The 26987-nt window shown below is 40.3% G+C and overlaps 1 protein-coding gene across 1 annotated transcript in view; it reads right to left on the minus strand.

Annotated features, from left to right (window-relative positions):
- Positions 1-26987, minus strand: part of cdh7 (cadherin 7) — a 174371-nt gene that overhangs the window by 82960 nt on the left and 64424 nt on the right. The window contains exons 3-4 of the mRNA XM_023950079.1: positions 24439-24733; positions 4975-5094 (exon numbers count right to left, since the gene is read on the minus strand). Coding sequence (XP_023805847.1) covers positions 4975-5094; positions 24439-24733 — 415 coding nt within the window. The remainder of the gene's footprint in view (positions 1-4974; positions 5095-24438; positions 24734-26987) is intronic.

Below are 26987 nucleotides of genomic sequence, written 5' to 3' on the forward strand. Positions count from 1 at the left end.
GTCTGCTCCATAAAGCCCCCATTATTCTCATATCATGTTTTTTAGACTCTCAGCTCAATGACCGCCACTCACACTTTCACGGCCGCTGTTGAGGAGTTTCATTAAGCGAAGTGGATTCTTTGAATCCCCAAGGTTGATATTTGGAAAGCTTTAATGGGTTATGATTACTCGCTTTGAGAGGCCTGTGTTCCTTCATGGCTCAAAAAGATTATCACCACGGTCGAGTCTCCATGCAACTTCCCTTACAAACATTAAGGACAGCTCGCACATTGATTATGTGGGTTTGTCCAGTTCTGCTTCATTGTGTTATTCTATCAGTTCAATGTAAAAAAAAAACCAAGCTTCATAAGTGGGTCTCCTCCAGTGATGATGTTTCATGACACTGTGAAGGGAAAATAAGGAATGCCCTCATTCAGATTAGCCTCTTCATAAGGAAATAAGACTATTTTTGTATTTTGGTATTATTTTTTTATTTGTAGGACTTTTTATAAAAATTCAAAGATTTTCTTGTCAGTGTATTTCTACAGCGAAATTCTTTTGGCACTCAGTCAAAAAGAAGTAAACATCAAAGAATTTAAAAAATATAAGAATTTAAAAAATCTGTATAAAACATTAAGACGTTTTAAATAAGAATGTCATGATAAATAAACAGCTTTATTGCACATATAAGTAGTGTGTTGTACTGAGCGTGGGGGTGTGGGGGTGTGATGGAGACTACAGCTCTGCATCTCAGTCTATTTGTCCTTGTTTTTAAAATTGCTATAAAATGATTTTTTTTTTAACTAAACCTGTATTTGTTATCTTTTCAGGAATTGGTAGCAAAACCCTCGTTGGCAAAGAGGTCAGACCTTTCTTGTAGTAGCAACCAGGCCTGCACACATCCTCCTAATCAGCTGATCCTTTAAAATCATAAATATGTAACGACAACTCAAAACTGTAGCTTCATCCAATGATTTTTTTTTTCATGCAGTAAATATTAACAAGTAAATAGTGCAGTAAATATTCCAGGAACTTAATGTACTTCTGACTCATGCATGTTGGCTTGGAAGTATGTGTATGGTCAAGACCCATGCTTGTGTAACACAATTTTGTTTTTTTTTTTGTCACACAAAAAGGCAATTTTAAGATACATTTAGGAAAATATTCACTTTGGAATAATCAGAACTATCCAGCGTGATTTGAAATGAACTGGATTATAACAAATTCTGATTGGTTTCATGTTTTCTTGTGTTCTTTTTTCTTTGCGGTTTTGGCTGTAAATTGGTGCTTCCTGAGTAAACTACACTGAACATGTGAAATATTAGAATGAAGCAGCAACTGCAGCAAAATAAATCACCCTTGAAGAGAAAAAACGTACTGCAGCCACCGCTGTGGCCGTCTATGGTGAGTTTTATAAAAGATCCTGATGTGAAGTAATAGCCAAGGCAGGCTTGCCACAAGCATTGTCAAGGACATAAGTGTAACAAATTTTGTCCTTTTTCTTTAAAGCTTTATTAAATTATGGCACAAAAACGTACAACTAAAGTTAGGACGGAAAGTAGTGGAGGCAGAGTTTGATGTATGTTGGAGGTTTTGTCTGTTAGTGTAGAAATAAATCAACTGTCAGTCACTCTGAACAACCAAATAGCATATCTAATATGATATTAGAAAAGCAAATTTATACCCATTTCTTCAATGGTCTTCGATTTTTTTCTTTTAAAATTGAAATGGCTGTTTCTTCTTAAACCATAGTCCCTGACTTTTAAACGTTTCCAGGTGTATGTGGGCTACCTACAGGTGAAAAATGGGCAAACCTGCACAGGGAACGCAGACATCCCGCTAGAAAAATCTAGGTCGTAGCTCACTTAATGAGCTTGTAAAGTAAAAATATTGATGTACATTTTTTTTGACGGGCATGAGATAAGCGACAGGTCATAGCAAACATTTATGAAGCACACAAGTAAGAGGTAAGGGTGAAGTAGTTGAGACGCAGGCCAGATTGACAGATTTTTCTTTTTTTTAAACCCCTGTCCCCGTTAGAGCTGTTCAAGGGATAAGTGTACTCTCCTTGAGTGCCCCCTGCACGCATCCTGGGCATTAGAAATTAGAAAACTAGACAATCAGAGCCTGGTGTACATGGACATGCTACAGTTGTCCTTACTTATCAGGTGCACATTCTGTGGGAGCAGCATTGGCGTATGGTCATTAGCACAACTAGACAAGAGTCTACACCAGGGGTCGGCAACCTTTTTTACTCAAAGAGCCATTTGGGACCGCCCCTAATAAAAAAGAAAGCTCCCGGAGCCACAACCCGTTTTGACATCATTATATATATTATGCATGTATATATTATTCAAAGGTGCTCATTACGTCGACCGCGATCGACCGGTCGATCTTCAATAACATGAGTGTAGATCGCGGGCCAGAAAAGATTAAAAAAAAGTACAATCAAAATCCTCACTGAGAAGTACGGGACTTGATTGACATGTAGATTGGCCAATCGGACATCGTCTGAAGCATACGTCACTCCAACTGCACATTATGTTCTTTAAAGGATGATACCGCGGCCGCGTTGGGAGGAGTTACTGGTTCTGGTCTGATCGCTGCATGGAGCGATGTGTTTATCAATGCATGGTAGACACTGAGAATGTGGAGAGTTCAGGATTATTATTTTGAAGAGTTCTACATGGTAATCATGTTTCCATGTTTGAGTTCATAAAATCATCCCAGGGAAAGTCTCTGCTTCAACTCCCGCAGGGAAAGCTGCTTCTCAATCTGACGCCCGTGTTTGCATCTCTCTGACAGAGTTTGAAGCCAAAGCCCCTCCTCCGCCTCTCTACCTGTCCTGTTCACCTGTTCATATCCTCTGCAGCTGAGAGTTGGTTTCCCGCGCGCTCCTCAGTGTATTCTACACAGAGAGCGCTAAATACGATAGTCGGGTTGCTCCAGCGCAGCACAAGGATGAAAGAGCCGGACGCAGGTTATAGCGGGGATAGAGCGGGTTAAGCAAATGAATGGAAGAAGGCGGCCTGCTGAAGAAATATTCAATATTGTACACATTTTATTTTTAGTCTGAACTATCTTTTATTTAGAAAAATATTTTATTTTGTCAGTCCAGTATGAAAAAAAACATCAACAAAAGCTAAAGCTGTGTTGGGCGGTTTTTGGCTGGGTCTGGCAGTTTTCAGATGACTTTTCGGCTGGAAACCTTTGACTCTATCTGGCAACACTGGCGCGAACTCTCAGTCTGTCATCAGCGAGTTGGTCTCTGCCCCGCGGCACGTCAAGTTCCCGGTAGAAGATCGGAGTGTTTATTGAAGCCGCCCCGCCTGCTATCAGCTCTGCAGGTCTCGCCCGATAAATACGAGCTCATTACGAAGCTGTTTTTTTACGTGGCTCGTGCTTCGTGCGGAGCTAGCAGCGCCTTTGAAATGCCATGAAAAATGAACAAACTAAAATAAAATTTAATTATTATAAAATACTCATTATTTTCCAAAGTCACAGGGAGCCACAACAGAAGGATGAAAGAGCCACATGTGGCTCCGGAGCCATGGGTTGCCGACCCCTGGTCTAGAGTCAAGAGTTTAGAGCAGTGTTTTTCAACCAGTGTGTTGTGGTACACTAGTGTGCCGTGGGAGATTACCCATTCACTGATCTAAAACATTTACCGTCTCCAAGATATCAGCTCTTTGTTCATCCAAACAGTTCCAAACATCCTGAGTAGTTAGGAATATGAATGATCATAAAATACTATTTTCTTCGTGTTTATTTGATGCTATTAAAGACACTTTGATAAGAAATTTAGCTGTAGCTTCAGCTGTTTGCGGAAAAGTCCCGTCCCTTTAACTGTCTCCACCAATCATTCTTGGATGCTTAATCATACGTCATCAGTCTGACCAATCAGAAGTGGTTAAAGTCTTCACTTCCTTGTTCCGATTTAGCTCATAAAGTCGCTCAGTTCCAACAAAAATACAAACTAAAGCTCGCCTTTAGCGGTGTAGCTTTCCACAGAATCCGGTATCAGACCGTGGAACAAGTGAACAAAACAATGAAGCTTAGAGAAGCGGTCTGTGGCAGTTTTTGCACTACATCTCCCATGATGCATCGGGTTCAAGCGACAGCGTCTCAGTGTAAAATGAATCTCCTCTGCTAAATGTCTTGAAACCACAACGAACACACATCAACTAGTTTTTATATCTTCTTGATGAAATCAGAGGTCAACAGTTTAGTTCTCCGTCAAGGTTTGTGTTTATTAACAGCCAAACATCCCAGAGTTTGGTCCAAGTCATCTTTCCAACTGAAAGACATTTCTAATAAGGTCTGGATTATTTTAGATGTTAAACTTAAGAAGAAGTAATAACAACATTAAAGACACAGGATGAAGGTGAAGTGGCCAACAGACACAATTAAACTAAATTGAAACAATTTAATCATCTAAAAATAAATAAAACATTTTTGCTAAAGTTTTCAAAGACTTCATCTTTGATTAAGACATAAGATAAACTAATAAAACTTAAACGTGTTCACTTTTTGTGCAGCTACAGAAAACATAAATATAATGTTAGTTTTTTTGTGTAAAATATTGTGACATATTGTGATGATTGTTCAAAAATTACAGTTGCCTTTGCACTGACATTGAAATAAATATAAAAAATAAATAAATTACTAATCAGAAAGAATATATTTGTTTTTTTGTGAGGTTACATAAAATTGCATGTTAATAAACTGAAGGGAAAAACAACTACCAGGGTAAAATTTCAAATAAATTAGTTCAAAACTTTTACGAAAAACTAACTTAACTTTTAATACAACTTTTAGAAAAAACAGCTGCAACTTCCAGCTTTTTCTGCCACAACTATCACAAAAATGCCTGTGAGATTGTGGAGGGACTGTACATCAATGCAGACTATAGAGTTTCTCCTGTAGTGCATGAAGGGACTGTTCATGTTCATCTTCATGCTGTCTAGTTTTAAATTGAGTGTTCATCAGACCTACCTGTTTTGGGCTCCACTGAGAAGTATGGCTGTCCGTGGACGATGCTGTAGACCACCCGGGCGCTGTTGCCATATGTTGGGTCATCTGCATCTGTGGCTTCCACTTGCACCACCATGGTTCCTGTGGGCAGACAGGCCATCATTAGTTTCCAAGACAACATCCAGAGGCCAAATCAAACAGAGCTAAATGCGGAAACAGTCATCTCAACAGAGCGTGTGACCAATTCCACTTGAAAAGGGAAGGAGGGGAGCCATGAAAATGTAACTTCTGAGGCAATAAATAATCTCATTAGTCATTGTCTTCACACTGTCTCTGCACACTGAGGCTGCTTTAGTTCTGTGTTTCATTTTACACAAATTGCCAGAGTTTGAAGCAGTTTCTCAAAGAAATTCAAAATCAGACAATCTGACTTGGGCTGTGTGACTCTTATCCTCAAATTCTGTATATAAATAAATCTCTCAGTTGTTGCCATGATGCACAGATGATTCAAGTGCGACTCTGTGCCTTTGGAGATCACTTCACTGCCATTATTGGTCATTTGTTTTGCACAGATCGGTTAGAAGTACCATTTTTTGCTTTTGGTTCTGTGTTTGCTCTGAAACAAGCTGCAAGTATAAAAGTCACTTTGTTGCGTCAAAGACAAATCATTAGAAATCCTACACAGTAATCAGGAGTAGAACATTTATGAGCTCAAAGTGAGCTTAAAAACTTAAAAATGGATAAGTAAGGTAAGAAATAGGATGGTGTTCAACTGCTGGATTCATATAACAAAATATAAATTCAGAAATGTACCATAAAGAAATCATCCTTGTCTCAAAAGTAGGGTTGTGTGAGGTGCTTTAGACCAGTAAGCCTGCTCCCCGCAGTCAAAAGCAGCCGGGGTGCTCCCAGTTTGGATAATCTGTTAGGAATTCACAGTACTTCACACAACTTCACTTCAAAAAAAAAAACTTGCAAAAGGAGACTGGAGCCCTGCAGCACAAATCTCTGAAGTGCTGCTTGTTCTGGGGGCTTTCAAATTGCTGTTGGTGCACAGTCAGGCAAATGTTGTGGTTAAATCAAGCATCTTAACAGCATGAATAAGCAAGTGCTGGTAGAATGAAAATGGATTCTTTAAAAAATCTAATTTAGCACAAACATTGTTATCTATTTATCTAGGAGGATGTCTGCAGGCGTAGAGAGCCACCACCCAGATTCTTTTCCAAACTACCCTGTCATTGCAGTTTTATAGTGCTGGAACACACCTGATTCGGATATTCAGCAGGGGGTAGGACAGGATACCAAGAGAGCGACCCTCCAGGCCTGGAGATTGACCCCTCTGATCTAGAATACATAATTGATGCCTGGTATCTAAGAAGTAACAAGTACTTGACTTTAAAAAATCTACAAAATGTAGACACTTGCATACTTCACTAGAAAGCACGTATCATACTGTAAATGCATAGCTGCAAGAAAAATAGCTGAAACAAATAATAAAACAAACCCTTTTGTCAGTAAAAAGTGTAAACATATTGATGTCAAACATCCATATTTTCAGTAATAAAGTAAGATCTTCTTTATACGATTTTTTATACTTATTTTTGTGTTCCAGGGTGGAGGAACATGTATTTTATTAATCTTATACAGAGTCAATTTTAACTTACACTCAATACATCTATGTTTCCAACAAGTGCAGCTCCATTTCTTAGAGAAATAAATAAAAACCTACCAACTATTACACAAAAGACAAAAAAAAACAATCATCCAGTCTAACACGCTGCCAATGTGTTGAAGTGTCTTTGGGCAAGACACTGAACCCCAAATGGCTCCTGGTTATAGGTTGACGCCACTGTTAAGGCCCGTACACACCGGGACGAATATTCGCCAGGCGTTATTCGCCAGCGTTTTTCGCCACGTTTTTTGTGTTCACACCCAGGCGATTTTCGCTGGCGATGAGCCGAGCGAACATGCAATTTCATTCCCTGACATTAGATGGCGCTTAATGTAAACAGAAATACTCCTGTACACAAGGTGGCGCTGCGCAACTTTAGGCTTCTTAAAGTCGCTTTTCACTCAGAAGAAGAGAGCAAGTATTTACGCGCTAGTCAGAATAATACAAAGAAAACATGAATATTTCAAGCACCAGTAGCTCCAACTGGTGCTTGGTTCGGGGATATTTTAGAATTTCCGTCATTATTTCTTCGCGACAGTGTAGACGCTACTTGACGTCTATCTTCTTCGCTGGTATGTGTGCTCAGCAAGGCAGTTTTGTGTTTGAGCGCCCCCAAGTTGTGTTTTACTGTAACTTCAGAAGCTCCAGACACGTGTGCAAAAGCGGCATTCTCATTAAAAAAAACGAACCTGAGGCGTTTTTTTTTTTTGACGCTTTGACGCGTGGCGTTTTTTCGCGTCGGTGTGCACACTCACATTGGTGCCCTTTGTTTAGTCACGAGGCGTTAAACGTCGGCGAAAATCGCCGGCGAAATTCGTCCCGGTGTGAACGGGCCTTTAGGCAGCAGAGTTGCCATTAGTGTGTGAATGTGTGTGTGCACGGGTGGATGGAACTGTGTCTGTAGCGCTTTGGGACTCATAAGACAGTAGTAAAGTGCTTTAAAAGTATGCACCCTTTACCATTTACGGTTTTGGCCTATTTGAATTTAACCGATTATCAGACAAATAGACCACAAACAGTTATTATGGTTTTTATTGATTTATTTCATCATTAGTCAGACTATTTTACAGTCCATCCAAATTCTAACTGGACTGACTCAGAGATTTTTAGTTAATATTTATCCAAGATCAGCTCCCATTAAAATCAATAGAAAGTGGTTCAACCTTGAAACAAATAAAGATCATAATTGCAGTTTTTTTATCCTTATAGTTATTTTCAAAATCTGTGACTAAACTGTATTTGCCTGCTCCTGCTTTGTCTTATGTTTGCTTCAAAAATTATCATGTTCATGGCATTATGATTGACAGGTGTCAAACCTTTAGCTCTCTAACAGCTTGGGAGTGTTCCAATAACTGTCAGGCAATTTGATTTGGCCTATCTGTCCATTTTGGGTGAGAACAGGGCTGACTGTTAGCGTATGCTGTCAAGAATGCGATCACCAGGGGGCCAAAATCACTGGCTTCTGACTCAGACTTTACTTGTAGGTCATGTGACCTCCTAAAACATCCATGTTTTTTTATTATGTCCTGCAGCAGTCCTGGACTACAAGAACCAGATCGTTTAAATTACAATTCTTCTTTTTTACTGTGCCTTTGAGCAATACTCAACATACTCAATAACTCACCAAGCCCCCAACCAAAATCTAAATAAAACATCAAAATATGTAGGTACTTTTTTCTGTAAAGCATCTTAGCTCAGGTCTCAAACTAAACAATTAACCTCACTCACATCTGCTCTTCTGTATAGTGCAGCACAACTCTTCCTCCCACTTTGTCTGATGCAGGAAAAGAAAACATCAGACATAAATTCTTCAGCGTTTCTTCTTAAAAGCCACAACTGACGTGATGCAAGCTGACAGCTGTTGCCCGGAAGGTGAAGTGGAAAAGCGCTTGAAGATTTTGCAGCGAAAACACAATCAGCAACAATCAGTGGCAATCAATTTCAATAGGTTGTTCATTAGGGTATAAATGAGTCTTGTTGTTCCAACTGGGCTCGTTTAACAGTTATAGATTTTTTTTCTTCCCCATTTTTCCCTGGAGAAGGCAATTTCTGGTCAAATAATTGACATCCCTTTGATAATGAGGAAATAAAAAAAGAAGGCTTAATAAATGTTTAAATTACCATAAACAACTGCTTTGGGCGTTTTTTCTTTTTTTTTTCGCTGTCAGACTGTATGTGAGCCTTAAACCTGGCTTTACACTGGCAGAAGTAGTCTTGGTAAAATCACCTGCCATTGTAAAAATAACCTTCAAACGGACCGCTCTCTATGATTGTGGCTTTTCCAGTCTGTCAAGCAGATAACTGTTTGATGTGCGCATAATTCACTGTACCTGGCCAGTCCTGAGCCTGTATGGAGACATATGACAAAAAGTGCTGTCCTGCAAGTTAGTGATATCTTTACTTTGAGTCAAACACCCTCATAAAAATTACACTTTCTTTTACATGAGATGCAGTTTACAGGCTCTTACAGAATGAAGCGATCATGGAAATTGAAGATTAGAGTCCTCCATTCTGGCCATAAAGTAGAATTAACAGGCTCTGGCCCTAGACAGGAACAATATAAAGGAGGAGAGGGAAAGAAAAAAGCTTGGGCATGCTGGAAAAGTTATCACCAGGCTGCATGCAGAAGGACACCTAGATTATATCATCACCTCTTAGTCATGACAGGTTATATTACAGGTAGTGTAAAGCACCAAGGTCAGAGGATGACTCGACGGAAGAACTCGGGGACGTCAGGTTGATAGTTAAAATCACTTTGCACAGAGTGGTAGCAGTAAATGAATAGTCACGGCAGAATTGAGTGAAATAAGCTCCTTTCTCAAGATGCAAAAGCAGGAAGAAAATGAGAATTTTAACACTGGGCCGTATGGTCTGGACTGAATTTGGACAAAGCCAAAGAACAGAAGTGAATCAAAGACATGAGTCATGAATGTCTAAAAAATGTTCACTGTCCGAACATAAAAGAACACAAGTTAAGAGTTTTTATTGCTGCATCACATTTCCAAAGGGTATTTAGACTGTGATACCAGCAAGCAACTTTATAGTAATAGCCAAGAAATTAAGAGTCTGAACCAAAGAGTATACATTCGGTAGTCTTATCAGAGACTCCAATGCTGGTTTCTCCTAATGTGCATGTCTTCTTCTTCTTCTTTTCCTTTCAGCTTTTCCCTTTAGGCATCACCACAGCAAATCAGCTTCCTCCATCTAACCCGGCCTTCTGAATCCTCTACTCCAACACCAACCACCTTCATGTCTTTGTGCGGTGTCTTTGTCGTCAGTGGTCCAATTTTCACCGGTACCTTGTTGATTAATAGCACCGATGGCGGTTGTTGTTAACCCGGGCCTTGACTGATCCGGTATGGACCTCATAGGTCTGATTGGCATATTTGAATTGGCAAAGGTTTTACGTCAGATGTCATTCCTCACACAGCCCTGATCTTTTCTCAAAGTGTTCCCAGTGGTCCTTTAGTCATGACAATGCCGTTTTTTACCATGAAAATAATACAAAGGAATTCTAGGACATAGTTTCTGCAGAGTGGCAGCAGTTCATTATTAATCCACCTCTGAATCGTGGGCGGGACTGATGGAATAAACCTGTCCTCTTCCCATTTTCCATTTGTTTACACTAGCTTACAGCCACTCACACCCACAACCTAACATTACCGGTACAACAAAAATGGTAAGCATTATTGAAGCTTTCCAGCCGTAGAGTTCTGATCCAGATTCCAGCTCAGACGAGGAAAACAAAGATGTTCATGGATCTTTTTGTCTGCAGGTAAATGCATTGGAATGGAGCAAAGCTGCAGCTTGTTTCCAGCCCAGCGTATTTTCTGCGTCACAAGTTGACTTTGAACATTTCTTTTTTAAACTGAAGTTTTCCATCTGCTCCTGAATCACAACAATTTGAACAAAGAAATACTTAGAAATGCACGTTTTAATCTTTCATTCATGGCTGCTGGAGCCTATCCCAGCCACTTGTGGACGAAGGCAGGGGACATCCTGGACAGGTCGCCAGTCTGTCGCAGGGCTACAAATCACACACCCATTCACTCTCACACCTATGGACAATTTAGAGTAACCAATGAACCTATGAAGCATGTTTTTGGACGATGGGAGGAAGCCGGAGTCCCCAGAGAAAACCCACGCATGCACGGGGGAGAACATGCTCCACACAGAAAGGTCCCCCATTGGTGTTCTGGTTCAGGGGCCGTCTTGCTGTGAGGCAAGAGCGCCAACCGTTGCACCACCATAATCTTAATTTTCTTTTTATATGTCTTCCATTATCAGAAAAATGCTATGATAACATGTTAAAAACACTAAAGACACAATTTTATTCAGAGTGGGTGTTTAAGTCTCTATTTCTCAGTTTTTAGCAAACAGCAGTGTTTAGTGTTGTACTTACAGTTTTTTACCTTCAACCAGTCTAGCCATTTCAACTTTTTGCATCAACAAAGGCTGTTTAGCCTGAAAAATTGAAGCTCTATGAACATTTCTTTAATCCATTCTCTCTAATCGTGCCTATGACTCTATCAACTGCTTCCTTTCATGATCCTGTGAGGCTTGAAAATACTTACAGCTTTATTTACTCCAACCTGAGACTTCATGAGAGCAAACACAAAGTTCAGCAAAGGGCGTATTTCATTCAAAAGCCTCCAGATCAGAGGGCAGATAAGATCACACTCTAACAGAGTGATGGAAAAGGAGAATATGGAGATGAATTTAAGTCTTTTGAAAGGTGCAGAATGCAGAATGATATATTAAAAAAATATACTTCTACAGAATAGAAGGCTAGAAAACTTGAGAATAGAATGAAAAATAAAGCCATCAGGAGGAAACCGAAAAAAAAAAGAAGAAAAAAAAGCATCAGTTTACAGAAACAGTCAGCTACAAATATAAGACAAATAAAAAATGTAAGAAGTTGTCATTCAAATTTAGAAATTTGATTTACAGACTCGGGTGATTTGGAATAAACTGGGTGTAAATGTGAACTAACACGCGGAGGACCTGCAAGGCTACAGAAGTCCTTATTTTGGGAAAAATAAGAATTAAAGAATAAAAGTGAAGGTTTGGACGAAATAAAAACCATATTCAAGGTTTTCCAACAGAAGGAGACGTTTTCTGGAGGTCTTTGTGAGAGAGTCAGCAAGGACAAAAAACAAATAAAGACAGTTTTGAAAAGATTTTTTGCTTTTTAGATATTTCAGAACCTTTACAATACAATACCTTTACAATGCCCTTGTGAAGACCTTTTATTTCATATACCTGTTGTCTAATCAGCCCAGAACTGTCATTTCTTTGCTTAAAAAGCCTATTTTCAAGTTTTGGTAACACTCGTAGGTCAATCACTTTTTTATAAGACATAAAAAAGGGCTAGTAATGTATCTATAAGTCCTTAGGGGACATTTACAAATATCTTCATAAGTAACATATTAACGCATGAGGCGCTAATAAGACATCTACAACTGCTAACTGCAACTGTAAATGTCTTATAAAGGCTTATAAACATATCAATAATGCCTGTTAATGTCTCATTACTCAATTATTAATGAATATTATTATGAAAGTTTTCTTTTTTTTAACATTTATAATGTTTGGCTTACATGGACTCAAACATATGCATCTTATTTTCTAACAGTCGGATAATTGTCAGTTATCAAGTGAGTGGTGGAAAGTTTGACTTCAGTATTATTTCAATTTAACTGGTTTAAAAAAATGGCCAAAAAAAAGGCTGGTATTAAAGAAGGGTCTATGCCAAGGAAAAATTCCACTTTTTGAGCTTTTAAGTGTATTATAATGTTCATTTCTCACAAAAAAACAACAACCATAGAGCGGTAATTTGGTCTATAATGCATTTCTGAGTATTGCTCTAAAAACCTGCTCTCTGAACATCAGTCCCTCCCAATACATTAAAACAAATGAGTGGGTTCCCACATTGACACATCACAAAGTGAGGAGTCGTCTTACTTTCGAGTAGGAAAAGGATCTGCAAAACAACGAATATTAGGAAATTGTTTTTTTGTGTGGGCCAAAATTTATATACATGGATGTAGTTTACTCTGAAAGGCTTAAGAAATACACGATGTTGGCTCTTTAAAGATGGGGTGAGGGCAGGAAGACACAGGGCTGCTTTAAACTGTAAAATGAATGCTGGGAAAACGACATATGTGATTAAGACTAAATATGTTATCCTTACAACGGCATAAAGTAAATTCTTCATGTGCCAATAAAACGTGGAGGGCGTGTTAAACATGATGAAAAAAATGCCTAAAATTGTAAGCACCGAAGAACTTGATTATTCAAGTGCTGTATGTAATTCAAGTATCAGAATAATCATGTGGACTGCAGAGCTGTTGATTGTCATATAAACAATATTTTTGTTTTCTAATGCTCCCAGTCAGAAGGGTGCACTCTGCTGCATTTGTTAAGCTTTTACAGCAAACTGGATGTTTTTGACTAATAATAAAATACATGAATCAACATGGAATCAAATCGCATTAGTGGGTCATTAGTGGTTTTTGATGATAACAGATGAGGATGGTTAAGCTCTAAAAAGGGACATAATCAGCTATGCTCACTGGACTGTGGTTTGTGGACATAATCACTCAGAGCAGGAGTAGCAGAAGTTGCACATAAACCCTGAGATCTGTGCATTTTAAAAAGAAAATGAAACAGTTTTACAACGAAGGCCAAAAGAGAAGAGAAAGTCTTTCTTCTGTGATGCCTAATTCAGGCTTCGGGCAGTTGGAACCCGGAAAAAAAATTCCCTGCAGTATATTATTTTATAACGTGTTTAGTTACATTCATTTATCCAAAAGCTTTTCAGCTTTTACAAGAGACTTTAGCACATCAAAGAATTTTTAAATTCCAGTAGTTGCAGTTAAAAGTGCACCAACAGCAAATACTGAAGACTGTTAAAAAAAAAAAAAAAGAGTCAAAAGAAAAACTTTTTATCTTACCCTCCTAGTATAAGTCAAATGACTGTATTTTTCACTCCAGAGTATAAGGTGCAGCAGCCAAAAGATGCATAATAAAAAAGAAAAACCCTGGCGGAATGCTGTATTCCCACCGTCAAATTCGCTGCTCAGCGCTTGTCCAAAAATGTGTTTAAAAACTTGATGCTCCAGATACCTGTGGGGGCATTGTCTGTATATATACAGAGCCTGAAAGGCACGGATGATGTGGAGAGATCATGTTTTTTTTTTATTTTGGAGAGGTCCACAAAGGGTCTCCATGTCTGAGTCCATGTAATCATTCAGAGACCCTCCCAGTACGATGAGCTTCACCATCTGCTGCTGTGTCTGAATAACGGCCGCTTTCAGCGGTACTTCCGTCACTGTGGCCCAGTTTGACGACTTGCTGTCCCGTATTGGCCAGAGGATGGTAAAAATCAGAACAAAATTACAGGAACGTTTTAGTATTGTCTCCATGCAAACAAGAATAACATCTTAAGGTTCATAGAACGATCAAATTCTACTCTATGTTGGTTTTGCCGCATGTTTAAAGCCCCATGTTTGCCCCATGTCTGAGGTATTTGTGTTTTAAGCCAGTGTAGTGATCCCCAAGAAATGCTCATTTCATTTAGCGTTTAAACTTTGTGCGGTGGCATACGTCAAAGAACATTGGGGTGACGAATCTGCACGTCATTTCTGGGGTGGATCCTAAATGTATCCGATAATGGTGCAAGGTCATATTGAGAAGACGGCAGCAGAAAAAGGAGCAAACAATTTCCAGGTGGATATGTAGAGAAAGCGAGTGACAAATTAGAAGATCTGGTTTTAATATGGATTACCGAGCAAAGAAGAAGAGAAGGTGGGCGTGTCTCCAGGAAAATGACCAGCGTGAAATCGAAGAGGATTTTTGATACAGAGACTGATGCTTCAAACGTTCAATGCTAATCAAAATATATTACAATGTTCTCGTCATTTTAACAAATCCAGAAATGTTCATCTGCTGATGTTGTCTGCATTTTGTGACCGGATTTCACTGCAAAATGAACCCATTGGCCATTCCCATTCTGTCTGTATTTGAATCAAAGCATGTCTTCAATAGACGCCTATCCCTATAAAAACCGGGCCGGCTGCCAAAATTTTGGGAGTAAAAATTTTGGGCTACCATTGGAAGATTTGCAGTATGAGCCAATTTATGCTTAAACAGTCACAAACAAGTCCCACCTGAGTAAAAGTTTTACCTCTGGGCAAACTATACGAAAGATTTTGACTTATGCACCAAAAAATATGGTGAATAACACCAAATGAATTATTTGGAAATTGGTGTGGGGAGCTCTGTATAGTATCAACTGCATCACAGCGGGTTTTTTTGTGTGGTTTTTTTGGATGACATTTAGATTAAACCTCTTATTTTGACAAGAAGTAGTTACACAACTGACACCAGGTCTGACAAATGGACTCAACTTCAGTCAAAAAGTCAACTTTATCTGAAGCAGAAGGCTTTTCTCATCACCTAAATTAAACGGCGCCACCCCGTCAGTGATCGGCACCCTCATGAATTAGACAGGAACTATGACAGCTGGATATAGGACTTGGGGGTACTAAATTTAAGAGCCGTGGCCTTGGGTTGACATTACATTGCCTGTGCTTGTAATGAGACCTCAGGTGGCTCCTGTGGCCCTTCGCCGAGCGACGGCAGAGCGAAGCCGGATGACTGTCACACCTCCAACTGTCCTCCAGCTCTCCTGCCTTCTATTTGACATCTTTGCTGTGATTAAGACAAAAGCCTTCGGAGATCCTGAGGCTGTAAGGTCTAAGTGTATATGGATGGACCCTTCCTCTAATTACTTTAATTAATTCCATCCGTGATTTTCTTTAAATTGAACCCATTCATCAACGGTGCAAAGCTGTGACCGTTAATGATTTAAAGACATCTATAAAGGAATTATTGAGGACAAGAGGTGCTTGGCCCCTGGCTCTTCTTTACTGCTTTGATAATTGCTTTGAGCAGATATTTACAAAGAAAGGAGGCGAGGCATTGCTTTCCTGTTGTCCTTACAGGTTCTGATGAAGACTGAGTAAATAACACATCTGGTGGTTTGAGTCCTCCTCTATGTAGAGTTGTTGTCATATCTTCCAGCCGTTTTGCTGTAATCCTCTGGTTCTTTACAGCGAAGCTGTGTGCCTCCCGTTGACAGCCAGCTGTGTAATCCTTCAGAGATCTCTGTTCCTGTGCTGTGAGCAAAGCACTGGTTGTTTCCTTGGAACGCCTCCCGGAGTCACCAGGTGTCTGCTGAAATTTTTATTTTGACTTTGAATGCTCTAAAAATGGAACAACACCTTTTCTTTGCCTAATTTCCACCTGGATGGTGCCGCCCACGTTTGGGCATCAGAGGTCGTGCTGGGTTATACTTGCAGAAACAGTCGATCGCACATGGGCAGAGAGCGTTCACGGGAAACTTGAACACCCCCCCCCCCACACACACACACACACACACTTTTGTTTGGGTTAAAGTTGTACTTTTTAGTGACTTTACCATGTTAGCACATGGCATCCTAGCGTCATACCCTTTTACAGGTCACAGTGCCTGTCAGTGACCTGAAAAGACTGGCAAGATGTTGAGTTTTAAATATAATCGTGTGTATATTTTTTGTTTTAATGGTCTTTTTTGCCTTTAAGGCTTCTGTCTTTACATAGAAGTTGTTCTGCACCGGAACTGGAGATGGGAGGGGTTCTGTCAAAGTGTTGATGCTGGAAAATAGAGGCTTGGTTTTTCTAAGGCACACCTCACCTTCCTAGATTTGTCAAGTTCTTATTATGTGAGCATAAGGAGAGGGCCAATAGCCATGGCAACACAAAAACTTCAACACCTACTTAAGTAAGGTTTGATTTCTGAGAATCACAGCTGCTGTGATTCTCAGAAATCCACAGAACGGAAGCAGCTCACATGTCAAAATGTGAGCTTAGATGAGTTTTTCAATCTATAATGCGGCATCTTTGTTTTTTTTTTTGTTTTTTGTTTTTTTTTTTAACTTGTCCTGTCCAACAGCTAGGCAGACAGATGAGAGCTGAGGGCCTCTTGGGTTGGACATATTTTACTTTAACAAGAGGGGTTATTAATCTTCAGACAAACCAAAGGTATGTCTGAATAAACCCCTTTTGTAATTGAGGTCAAACTTTATTAATTTCAAACATGTCTGAAAATCTTTGGTGTTGGACCGGACGGAAAAGGAAAGAGGGGAAGAAGAGAGAGGGACGTTAGAGAGAGGGGGGGTAGGGGGTGATAATAGGAGGGGAAGGGGGATAAGACCATGAAGCAGCATAAAGCAACAAGTTTACTGGTTGTTAATCATTATGGTAAGGTTTAAATGTAAAAAAAAACAAACAAACAAAAAAAAAAGGGCGGAGCCTGTCCACACACACACTCAAATGTTATAAACACACCTGTTAGTTGCAAAAATGTCCACCTGTCGACATGTACACAAAACAGATAGTGTTCACACGCATACTTATGCCTTAAAACCAACTAGTGTGAAATATTTCAGTCATTCAGTCTGTTGAGCTAACACCTGTGCTCAGGTGAGTGTTTATGTTCTTCTAAAATGGATGGTGGAACGTGTAAAGAAGGAGGGAGAGTGCCCCGCCATCCCCACCCCAAGACCCCCACCGCAGCAGCAGCGGCAGCCGGAATCCCCCCAACGCCACACGGGAACCGGCAGGGAACAACTGCCGCCCGGGCGACCAAGCCCGCCACCCAGGCCAGGGCCAGCAGGGCCGCCGCAAGGCCCCCAGAGCCAGAGAGCAGGGAGGCACGGAGGGAAAGAGGGCGCCGCCCCAGCCCAACCAGGAGAGCAGCCCCCCCGCCGCGCCGGGAGAACCCAACGCAGGGCCCCACCGGAGAAGGACGCCCACAGCCCCAGACGAGCACCCCACCACCACCCAGGAGTTCCGGGCATCCCCCCGCCCCAACCCCAGGTACGAGCCAGGACCCCCCAAGGGAGACCCGCTCCGCACTCCAGGCAGCCATCCGCCCGGCCCACGGTTGGTCCAGGGAGGAGCGAGGCAGGGGCCCGCCGCCCCCGCCCAGGAGGGGGGAACCCCGGGGAAAAAAGAGGGCCCACAAGGGGTGTTGTAAATATGGCCCGACCAGGCTCGGCCACAGTTGGAAATTTGGCGGGGCCCAGCACTCAGGAGCAAGGACCAGAACCCACCCCCCAGGGACCAGACACCCCCGGCTCAGATGTAATGTGAACTCCCCCACCGCGCGGAGAGAGCACCGCCGGGCCCAGGAAGCCGGCACCCCGGGGACACGGCCGCCGTTGCAAAGGGGCCCGCACCCCCCACCAGGGAAGAGGCAGGGGACAGATGGTCCTAGGTCCCACCTTCCTTGCAAAATGTGTGTGCGTGTATGTGTGTTTGAGATGGTGTGTGTGTGCATGTGTGTGTGTTTATGTTGGGATGTATATATTGAGGGGGGAGGGGTGTGCGGCATCTTTGTGTATGAACCTAAAGCTTAAGTCTGGCTGTTTGGTTGCTGTTCTTAGGTTTTAAGGTTCAGACACACTTATTTTCTTTAAAATGACTGTACACATATTCAGAAGTGAAAGGATTTACTAGCTTTGACACAGCCCAGAATGAACAAAAGAGAGCGAGCAACGCCATTACAGTTTTCTAATGATAATCTTAGCTTGTATTTTTTCTGTAGCAAAAACTATGCATGATATATTTACCTCCATATAAGATAAAGCAAATAACAGAAAAGATGAAGATAAAAACAAAAATGTGTCCATGAAGGGATTTTTGCACATTGAAAACACGTTTGATCCCCAGAAGCACCTCCTATTTTCCTTGCGGCAAACAGCAGCCCAAACCATGGTGCTCACACCTCCCAAGCTGACTTTTCTGCTTCGATTTCTGATGTGGAACTGCTTTTGAAAGGCCTGCATACCAGTTTGAGGGGCATCTGTGTGGAATTCGTTACTGTTTTTTTGAGGAACAGGTGGCACTTTTTTTTAATCTCCATAGTCTATACTCTATACACACTTTGCCGCCATGTTAATCTCAGATTGTCTTTTAAGCAACTGCCTGCCATGTTTCTAGTTATAATTATATCAATAATAATAACAGAGAACAACTGGGCCTCAAATCAACTCACCTGTTGGTTAGTTTGTTGGTTGGTTATCTTAGACCAACCAACAATCTTGGCCATTATTAAAACTCATCAATTAATTGAGTAATTGCCAAATGAAACTGTCAAAAGTTGGGAAGCACTACAAAAGCAACCATTTTAAATGCTTGGAGAACAAAAATCTAATTAGTATTGACATTGTTAGGAGTCTGACGCTAAAAACTCACACCTTTCTGAAGTTCAGCAGGAAGAAAAATGACATATCTGTCATATTGGCGCTCAGTTTAGTGGGAACACACGTGCAGGGACATATGTATTAGCGGATATTGCATTGGCTGTGCCACATGTCAATTAACTGAAGTGCTTCACAGCGAGGATGATGACGGTAATTTTAGTTGATCGCCAGGGATGTATTAGACACCCAAGAACAACCTCACTATTCTGTAAGGCTCCATTGTTCTGTTTTTTTCTTATTTTTCTTTGTAAAGCCACAAAATGTCAGTTCCATACAAATTAAGTGGAAGTGTTGCATATTGTCTATTTAAAAAAAAAACAAAAGAATTAGAATCACCTTGAACAGGCTAACGGTTCACTTTGCATTCACACAGGGGGTTATGGGCTTCCAGTTCTTTCAGTTTCTTTGTTCTGTTTGTTTTCTCTTTTGTCGACTCCACCAGCTGATGGGTGGAACAGCTGGAGAGGATCAGTTGATTGAAGGGCTGTCACCAGGACAGCTGACTGTCAGGAGAAGCCGACGTGTATAAAAGTGAAAGAAGATATGGTGCAAGAGAGCAAACAATGAAATTTGTAAACCTCTATATCCTTATGTTTTTACTATTTTGTTGCAATCCGTTCAGCTGTGTGTCATGGACTTGGGTTTGGTTTGCAACAATTGGGATGATTTTGTTTGTTGGTGATGGTTTGTGTGTTCCTCTCTTTCTTTCTCAACGGTGGACCTATGTTCTCCTTGGAATTTCACTGCTTCCACGGTTAGAAATGGGGGTGTTCAGCTGAGCTGTTTTTTTATGGTTCTTCCTTCAGGCACCTGTTTTTTATGTTTCTTTTTGTGTTTTTGTGGCAAACTCTTTTTTGGGACGCTGTTGTGTTCAAGCTTTTGAAGATCCTCGAGTCCAGCCAGCCCTGAAGATAGATAGGTTAGAGGGTGATAGGCAGGTTCCAGGAAAGTTTGTGGAACCTGGTGGTTGTTTGATGGTTTGTTTTGATTATAATGGCATCATTTGACGTAACAGCTTTTGTTGATCCCAATTTGTCCTGGTTTGGCTGCTGTTGGAAGTCAGGTTTGTGTGAAATAGCCACACAGAAACACTGATTCCTGTGGATATGTTCGACCCACAGAAAACCAGCTCAGCTTCGTTTTTCAAGAGATTGCTCAGAATGTGTTTGTGCTTTCTCAGTGCAATGTCATCATTTGTCTGCTGAAGTTCTTCCTGCTCCTAAAGCAACACAATTAAGATAATTTAGCAACCTCCACCACTGGGTAATGGTGATACGGTCATATATATGTACACATATGCAGCATGCTTATATGACATTATTACTGTCACCTGAGGGAATTTTCTGTCTTCACATTTCCAGCCATAGCTTACAAGCAAATACAGCTCCCAGCATGCCTCGAAGCAGCTGAGGAACCCCTGGGAGGAAATGGATGAAGCTAAAGGTATCTGTGTGGCTCAGCCTGCTGTGTTACCACAGTTAAGTGGCAGAGAAATGGATGTATTGAAATGTGTTAATCTGGACCAGATATTTTCAGCAGGTAGGTCAACAAAAGCATTGGCTGCTAGAAACACCAATTTGCAAAAAATGCCTGTGGGCTTGGAGCCTGATGCAGACCTTGACTTTGCTGGAGTTACTTTATAAGCATGCATCACTCATCAACATTTTTAACTCAGGGGTCCATGCTGGCATATTTGAATTGATAAAAATGGAAATTACAGCACATCAAACTCCACAGAAAGAGTACATTTGAAAATACCGTGAAATATTGGTTCATGCTGGACACCATTCCTCATGGGCTGAAATGTTTAGTTTCATACGCTAGAAGGAGTGGGGTGAGAAAAAGTAATGGTTCCTATTTTTTATTATTACGTGAAGAAGAGCAATTTGTCTTCAAGATGCAGTTTTTAGGAATTATTTCCTTTTTAAAAGGCTATATGCTTAATCTAAACTATCGTTTGGAAGAACAATTAACAAAAAAAGAATCTGTTGACCGTGGCTTATCATTTATTAGCCCCACGCCCCCATCCTCCTGCCTCCTCATACACCTGTGAAGTAAAAAGGCCTGAGGATGTTTTTTTTGTTCTTTTGCATACACTTGCATATTGAACATGAGGGGGTTGCATACAGCCATTTACAGAGTTTTATATGATGGTGTCCTCAAGGAGTATTTGGAAACAGATGGATAAATGCTATATCTGCTGCACTAAAGGCTAATGCAGTCAACTGAAGTATGACCATAGCTGCACTTGCTCGCATAATCCTTTCAGTTGAGCTGGGTTTGGCAGTGTGTCCATCTGGCTGGACCTGCTCTAACCCTGACCCAAACTGTAAAGCGCTCCAGGAAGAAGGCAGAAAGACCTCACAGAAACAGACCACCTCTAGCCTGGAATATGTCTTATGCTACAGTCACAAATACAACTGCCACTGCACGATGAGGAGGCATTGGCAGAATCTTCTAAACTAGCTGCCGCCACCTGATTTCTTTGACAATCGTTGGCGTGGTCATGAACATAGAAGGCAGCTGCCAGTTAGTCAGGTGGGGATGACGCAGTAACAAAATTAGGTGGCCACAAGACAGTGGCAGCCGGATCGCCAGCACTGAATAAAATATGTGCGCATGTCTCCGGACAGTGGCCGTCCATATCAAGTGCCACCGGTCCCCTGCCACCTGGTAGCACAGGGGTAAACAAGAAGGGACACACATTATAATCTTTAGACTTCATGCCTCCCAAGAAACCCAGCAAGGACAAAGCTCCAGCCCCCAAAGCGAACGTCCAAGGGGTTCAACCACAGCAGAATTCATACGCAGGACCCACGGTGCCAGATTGATGTCTGGTCATTGGACGCAATCGTCCCCGGCCCATATCAACAACTATTTCTAACAATTGGATGGTGCCAGTGGGATGGCAGCACGGGTGCAGGGGGTGGATAGAGAGTGGCAGCCTGAAATCAGTCCATCATCAGATGATTTTGGGGACCTTGGAGACCCTCCAGTACATTATCATTCTGCTGCTTGTCACTGGACTGCCACTGCACGACCTCCAAATGTGCCCAGGCAGCCACTGTGACCAATGTCAAAAAATCGTCTTTAATTTGAACTTTTTCACAAAACTTCAATGGCCCCCGTGCAGTGTGTAAAAATGCGTCTGCCGATTGCAAATGCTGCCGTGGGGAAAACTGCCCAGTTTGCAGAAAAACTTGCATTTGCGTCGCCGCATAGTTGCATTTTTGTGACATTGGTTTTATCTTTGAAACTGCTTGTTTTCCGCATCCATGGGGACTTATGGAGGAACATCCCATCCCACCACCTTTTTGCATATCATATCCGTTTATAACAGAAAAAAGAAAGCCTTTAAAAACTCCCTAAAACCTCAACTATCATACATTTCAGTTAAAAATGATCAATTTTATGGCTGCTTCCTTGTTTCTTTTATGTAATTTTCTACAGCTCAGACTGCTGAGGGTAAAATACTCATTTTCGATGCACAATAATGTTTAAAAACCAATACTTCAGATTGAGTGTGATATAAACTCCCACACTGTTTAATCAATGTCACCTGCTGTGCTGCATCTTGTTCAGTCTACAATTTATTGAACTAAAAAACAGCCACAGAGGCATTTATTTGGCTAAACTAGACAACATCTATACAAGGCGACATACCGAGGAGACCACAATACATCGCTGCTGCAGACAAAAGAGCATTAGGTGACGTTCCCAGACTTTAGTACAGGTAGTTTAAAAGGAGATACAGTAAGGTGCTGCTTAAAAAATGCACATATTGTCAGAAATTAACTTAATCTGCCAACTAAAATGCAACGTCAGCGTTTAAATAGTTGAGTAAGGTTATCATAAATTGTCATAACTGTATACATATAAAGAAGAGTGTTACATATGTGCCTGTGTGCATCTCTCTATGAAAGTAAAATGGTTAAGGATTTGACTTTTGGAGCACTAACGTAAATTAAACTAAAAAAAAACGAACTAAGGTAGTAATGCATCAAATTCTGTATTTTTGTAGTAAATAAAAGATTATTTTTCTTAAACTCTATGAAAAAAATCAATGACTTGTGGAGTTCTTGAGACTCAAGAGGAATGAAATCTATTTCATCGTTTTAAAAAAAAAGATGTGTTGGTACAATTGTTTTTTTTTTTTTTTTTTTTTTTAACAAGAAGTATGTTTTTACTAAGCCAAACTGTAAATTTTGTATATTGCTGTCCTGCATCAGTGCAAGGAGGGAAAAATAAAAATAGGAATCAACTTAAGGGATGGATCAGGAAAATATCATAAAGTTCAGGAAAAGAGGAATTAGATTCTCTTCCATGTTCGTTTTGGACTCCACAATACGTCACAGGCCAAAACTAAGTTCCTGGTTGACGCGGCACAGATTTTTCGCCAAAGTTCAACTATTTAAACTCCGAAAACATCACGTCGCCGTGCCACCTAAATGGCATAGAGATAGTTGCGCTGCAATGCTCAAAACTCGCCGCAGGACAAGCGATCAACTCTGTTCACTGACTTAACATCGAAACTTTACATTTTTGATCATAAACACATATTTTTCTTTTGAAACACATTGGGTAACCAGTTGATTTATTTGATTGAAATCTGTTTTTTAGTTGTACAATCTGTTTTGTTTTAGAGAAGAAGGTCTAGTTTTGGGTTTAGGGTCAAAAACAAGGTCAGAGTATAAAACCTTTAGAAAGAAATTTCAATAAGTAAAACTACAATACTTAAAAAATGGGTCAATGTGTGCTGGATTCCTGTGTATATATGTGATTTACAACCGAAAGAAAGGAATCAATGTGTTTGAAATATTGAAAAAATACTTAAGTTCATTAAAGCAATAAGATACAGGATTTAAAAACTAAAGTATTTTGACCTTAATTCTTTTTCTTGTTATTTTCTTGGGAAGCAACTAAAATATGTTGTTTTAAAACAACACAAAACTTCACTGCAAATTTAAATGTTGATATTGTTCTATATATACTTCTGATTGCAATGAGTATGAAATATTGGAGGAATATAAATCACATTTTCTTTTTTTGCATAGGGTGGAGGAAAAACGGCGATTGCGTAAATGTCTGTGTGTTTGAGAGTGAGAAGTGTCCCTCAGGTAAGAAACCATGAGTGCTTATATGTATGCTGTCAATTGAAAATAGCCAAAGACACTTTGCTTCTTACAAATGTAATTCTGACTCCAGAGGAGTTGGCGCCTCAGCAGCCGTGAACCTCACCACACACCGCCGCGCCCAGGGCCATAAGCACATTTTCAATTTTACAAAGTGAAGACACTGAGCTCAAATTAACATAGCACACGTCCCGATTTCCCCACATGACCTACAGACTGAAAGCGATGAAGACAAACTCATCGAGGCGGAAAATTATCAGACGCAGACATGGGAATGAGGGCAAGTCAAAAAGAAGGAGAGATCAGAATTTAAAAGGAAGCAGCCGTGGAAAAAAGAAACACAAATTAAGAAAAATATGGAGAGGCTTACCTAAGGGTGACATTTCTGGTACCCCTGCCAGGTACGGCCCGTCAACAAACTTGGGCTCATTATCATTGATGTCCTGCACTTTGACCACAAACTCAGACTTGGGCTCCACAGGCAAGTTGGTGAACCGGTCCACGGCTTGAGCTTGAAGGGTGTAGTAAGCCTGGGCCTCTCTGTCGAGACGCTTGGTGGCGTGAATGTCTCCCGTATTCTCGTCAATGGTGAAGATGGAGGTGGCGCCCTCTCCAGTCAACACATACTTGACCTTGCCGTCGCCTTTATCCACATCTGAGTGTAGCTGTTTGAGGAGAAAAGAACGGCAGGTGGACACATAAGTTATCCGCTGGAGTGAAATATCTTTAATTTGGAAGAGCTGGTGCTTAATAAAGAATGACTTAAGGGCTTCTGTCTCACAGGATTGTTACAGCATCAGTGATTAAATTAGGATTGCAACAACCAGGCTGATATTGCACAATAACAATTCAGAGATAACAAGCTAAGCTCATTGACCAAATTCAATTAAAATTCAAACTGAGCTGTGTTTTAGCAAATTTCACATCATTTGATTGTTGACGAGGTTTTATAGCTATCAATTCTTAAATCTAACGGCCTTAATTTATCTTGTATATAAATTATGTACAATTTCTCCCTCACGTCACTGGAATCAAAATGAGAAATAAATGGGAAAACATTCAAATCACATCAAAACAGGTACCACTTAAGCATCAGTTTTGAGAAGAAAAAAAACATGATTTGCATTTTTCCACAAATAATGAAATGAATTAAATGCTGCCACTTACTATGATGGCAGTCTCACAGGCCAACAAACATAATGGGTAATAAAAACAAAACTATTCATTTTCCATTAAACCATTTAGACCAACAGGTTTATCTGACATTAAAAGCAAAGTTTAAACATGTGTATACATCCAATCTGTGAGTGAAACAAAGGTAAAAGGGATAAAATGTAATGTTGAATCCACCGAATAATGCTAATTTCTTTGGGTCTCCATTTAAGACCTAAACACATCAGAATGGCTCTTTTTTGAAGCACATGATGGGTTGGATTGTGCACCGAAAGATGCTTTTAGACCATTGAAAATGGAAAAAGCTGCAGGTAAGAATGATTTCTCACACGCACTTCAAACAACCTGCATTAAACGACTAAATGTCCTTTAAAGAGCATGCAAAATGTGGATTTAAGACATTCCCCCCCAAGAACAGACATTTGGCCTCAGAGATGCCACAAAGTCATTGACTGAGAGTAAATCAGAGTTTTACCACACTGATTTGGTACAAAATAACCTAAAATATCCAAGGGGACACATCTTGAATTCCATTCAGATGACTAAATATTGGGACATATAAATAAAATTGAATTGAGTTGAATCTTTTATTGACTGTTGAGTTATTTTGGTTTTGCTAATTCAACCATAGAAAAATTTTGCATTTTGTCAATATTTTACCAACCTTTCAGGATATTTAGGACCTTTTTTATACCATAGTCCAGGTGAAAGCTTGACTCTGATTGGCTGCAAGGTGTCCATTTAAAATTAATAATAGAAATTAAAAGTAGGTTCGGTCATATGGCAGGTATAACAGAAACATAGGTGGCTGTGAGGAAGCAGTAGGGCGGTCGACCTCTGATCAGAAGTTTGCAGGTTTGATTCCCGCCTTGCCTGTCCTTGGGCAAGACACTGAACCCCACCTTGCCTCTGGTGGCAGGTTGGCACCAGTGTTTGGCAGCGGAGGGAAGGTAGAAAGCGCTATACTGGTATACACCATTTACCATAGGTGGACAGACATTATTCCACAGTTTATCAGACAGCAAGACAGTAGAAAAGATCTCTGTCCTTCAAATGTCTCTATGATGGACATGTCAGTATTTCTGTCAGATTCGTTGTCTGTCTTACTGGCTAATGCTGGGTGAATAAATATTTAAAGACAATGTTGTTAATAATTAATGAAAGGAATTGTTTGTTGATCCATATTTAAAAATCAGAGCTGATTTTTCTTCAATCAAAGTGATCTACTTGTGGACTTAGAAACTTTTCCTGGACAAAAACAAGCAGTATGAGGTAAACTTTCCCTCTGACATGATCCTTTGGATCACTTGATGTTTAGCTTATAAACCACGTTTCTCTGCTGGTTACTCCTCACCACCATGAAAACACGTCACACCAAATATCAAACAGGGAAAAACTATTTAAACGTTAAAAATTAACTAAATTAAAGTATTTACATTTGATTTAATATTTATTTATTGCATAGGCATCCATGGTATAGGTGGGGCAAAGCCCTTAGAGGTGTCCATTCTCAGGCATTTCTGGACACCTTGTTGGGCGTTACCCTTTACATCAAACATGAAAAGTTACTATGGTTATGTGTATTATGCACAGGAGAATAGTTTAGCTGATTTAGCTTTTAAATCTCCATGTAAATTGAAATTTATATAATTGTTATAAATCTCCATTTGTGATAAACTATGATTAAAAAAAGGAAAGCTTGTTAGTCCATTAAGGCCCTGCATCTCAGACTGTTAGTCATTTTTC

The sequence above is a fragment of the Oryzias latipes genome, chromosome 20 (genome assembly GCF_002234675.1).
Source record: "Oryzias latipes chromosome 20, ASM223467v1".
NCBI classification, from domain to species: Eukaryota; Metazoa; Chordata; class Actinopteri; order Beloniformes; family Adrianichthyidae; genus Oryzias; species Oryzias latipes.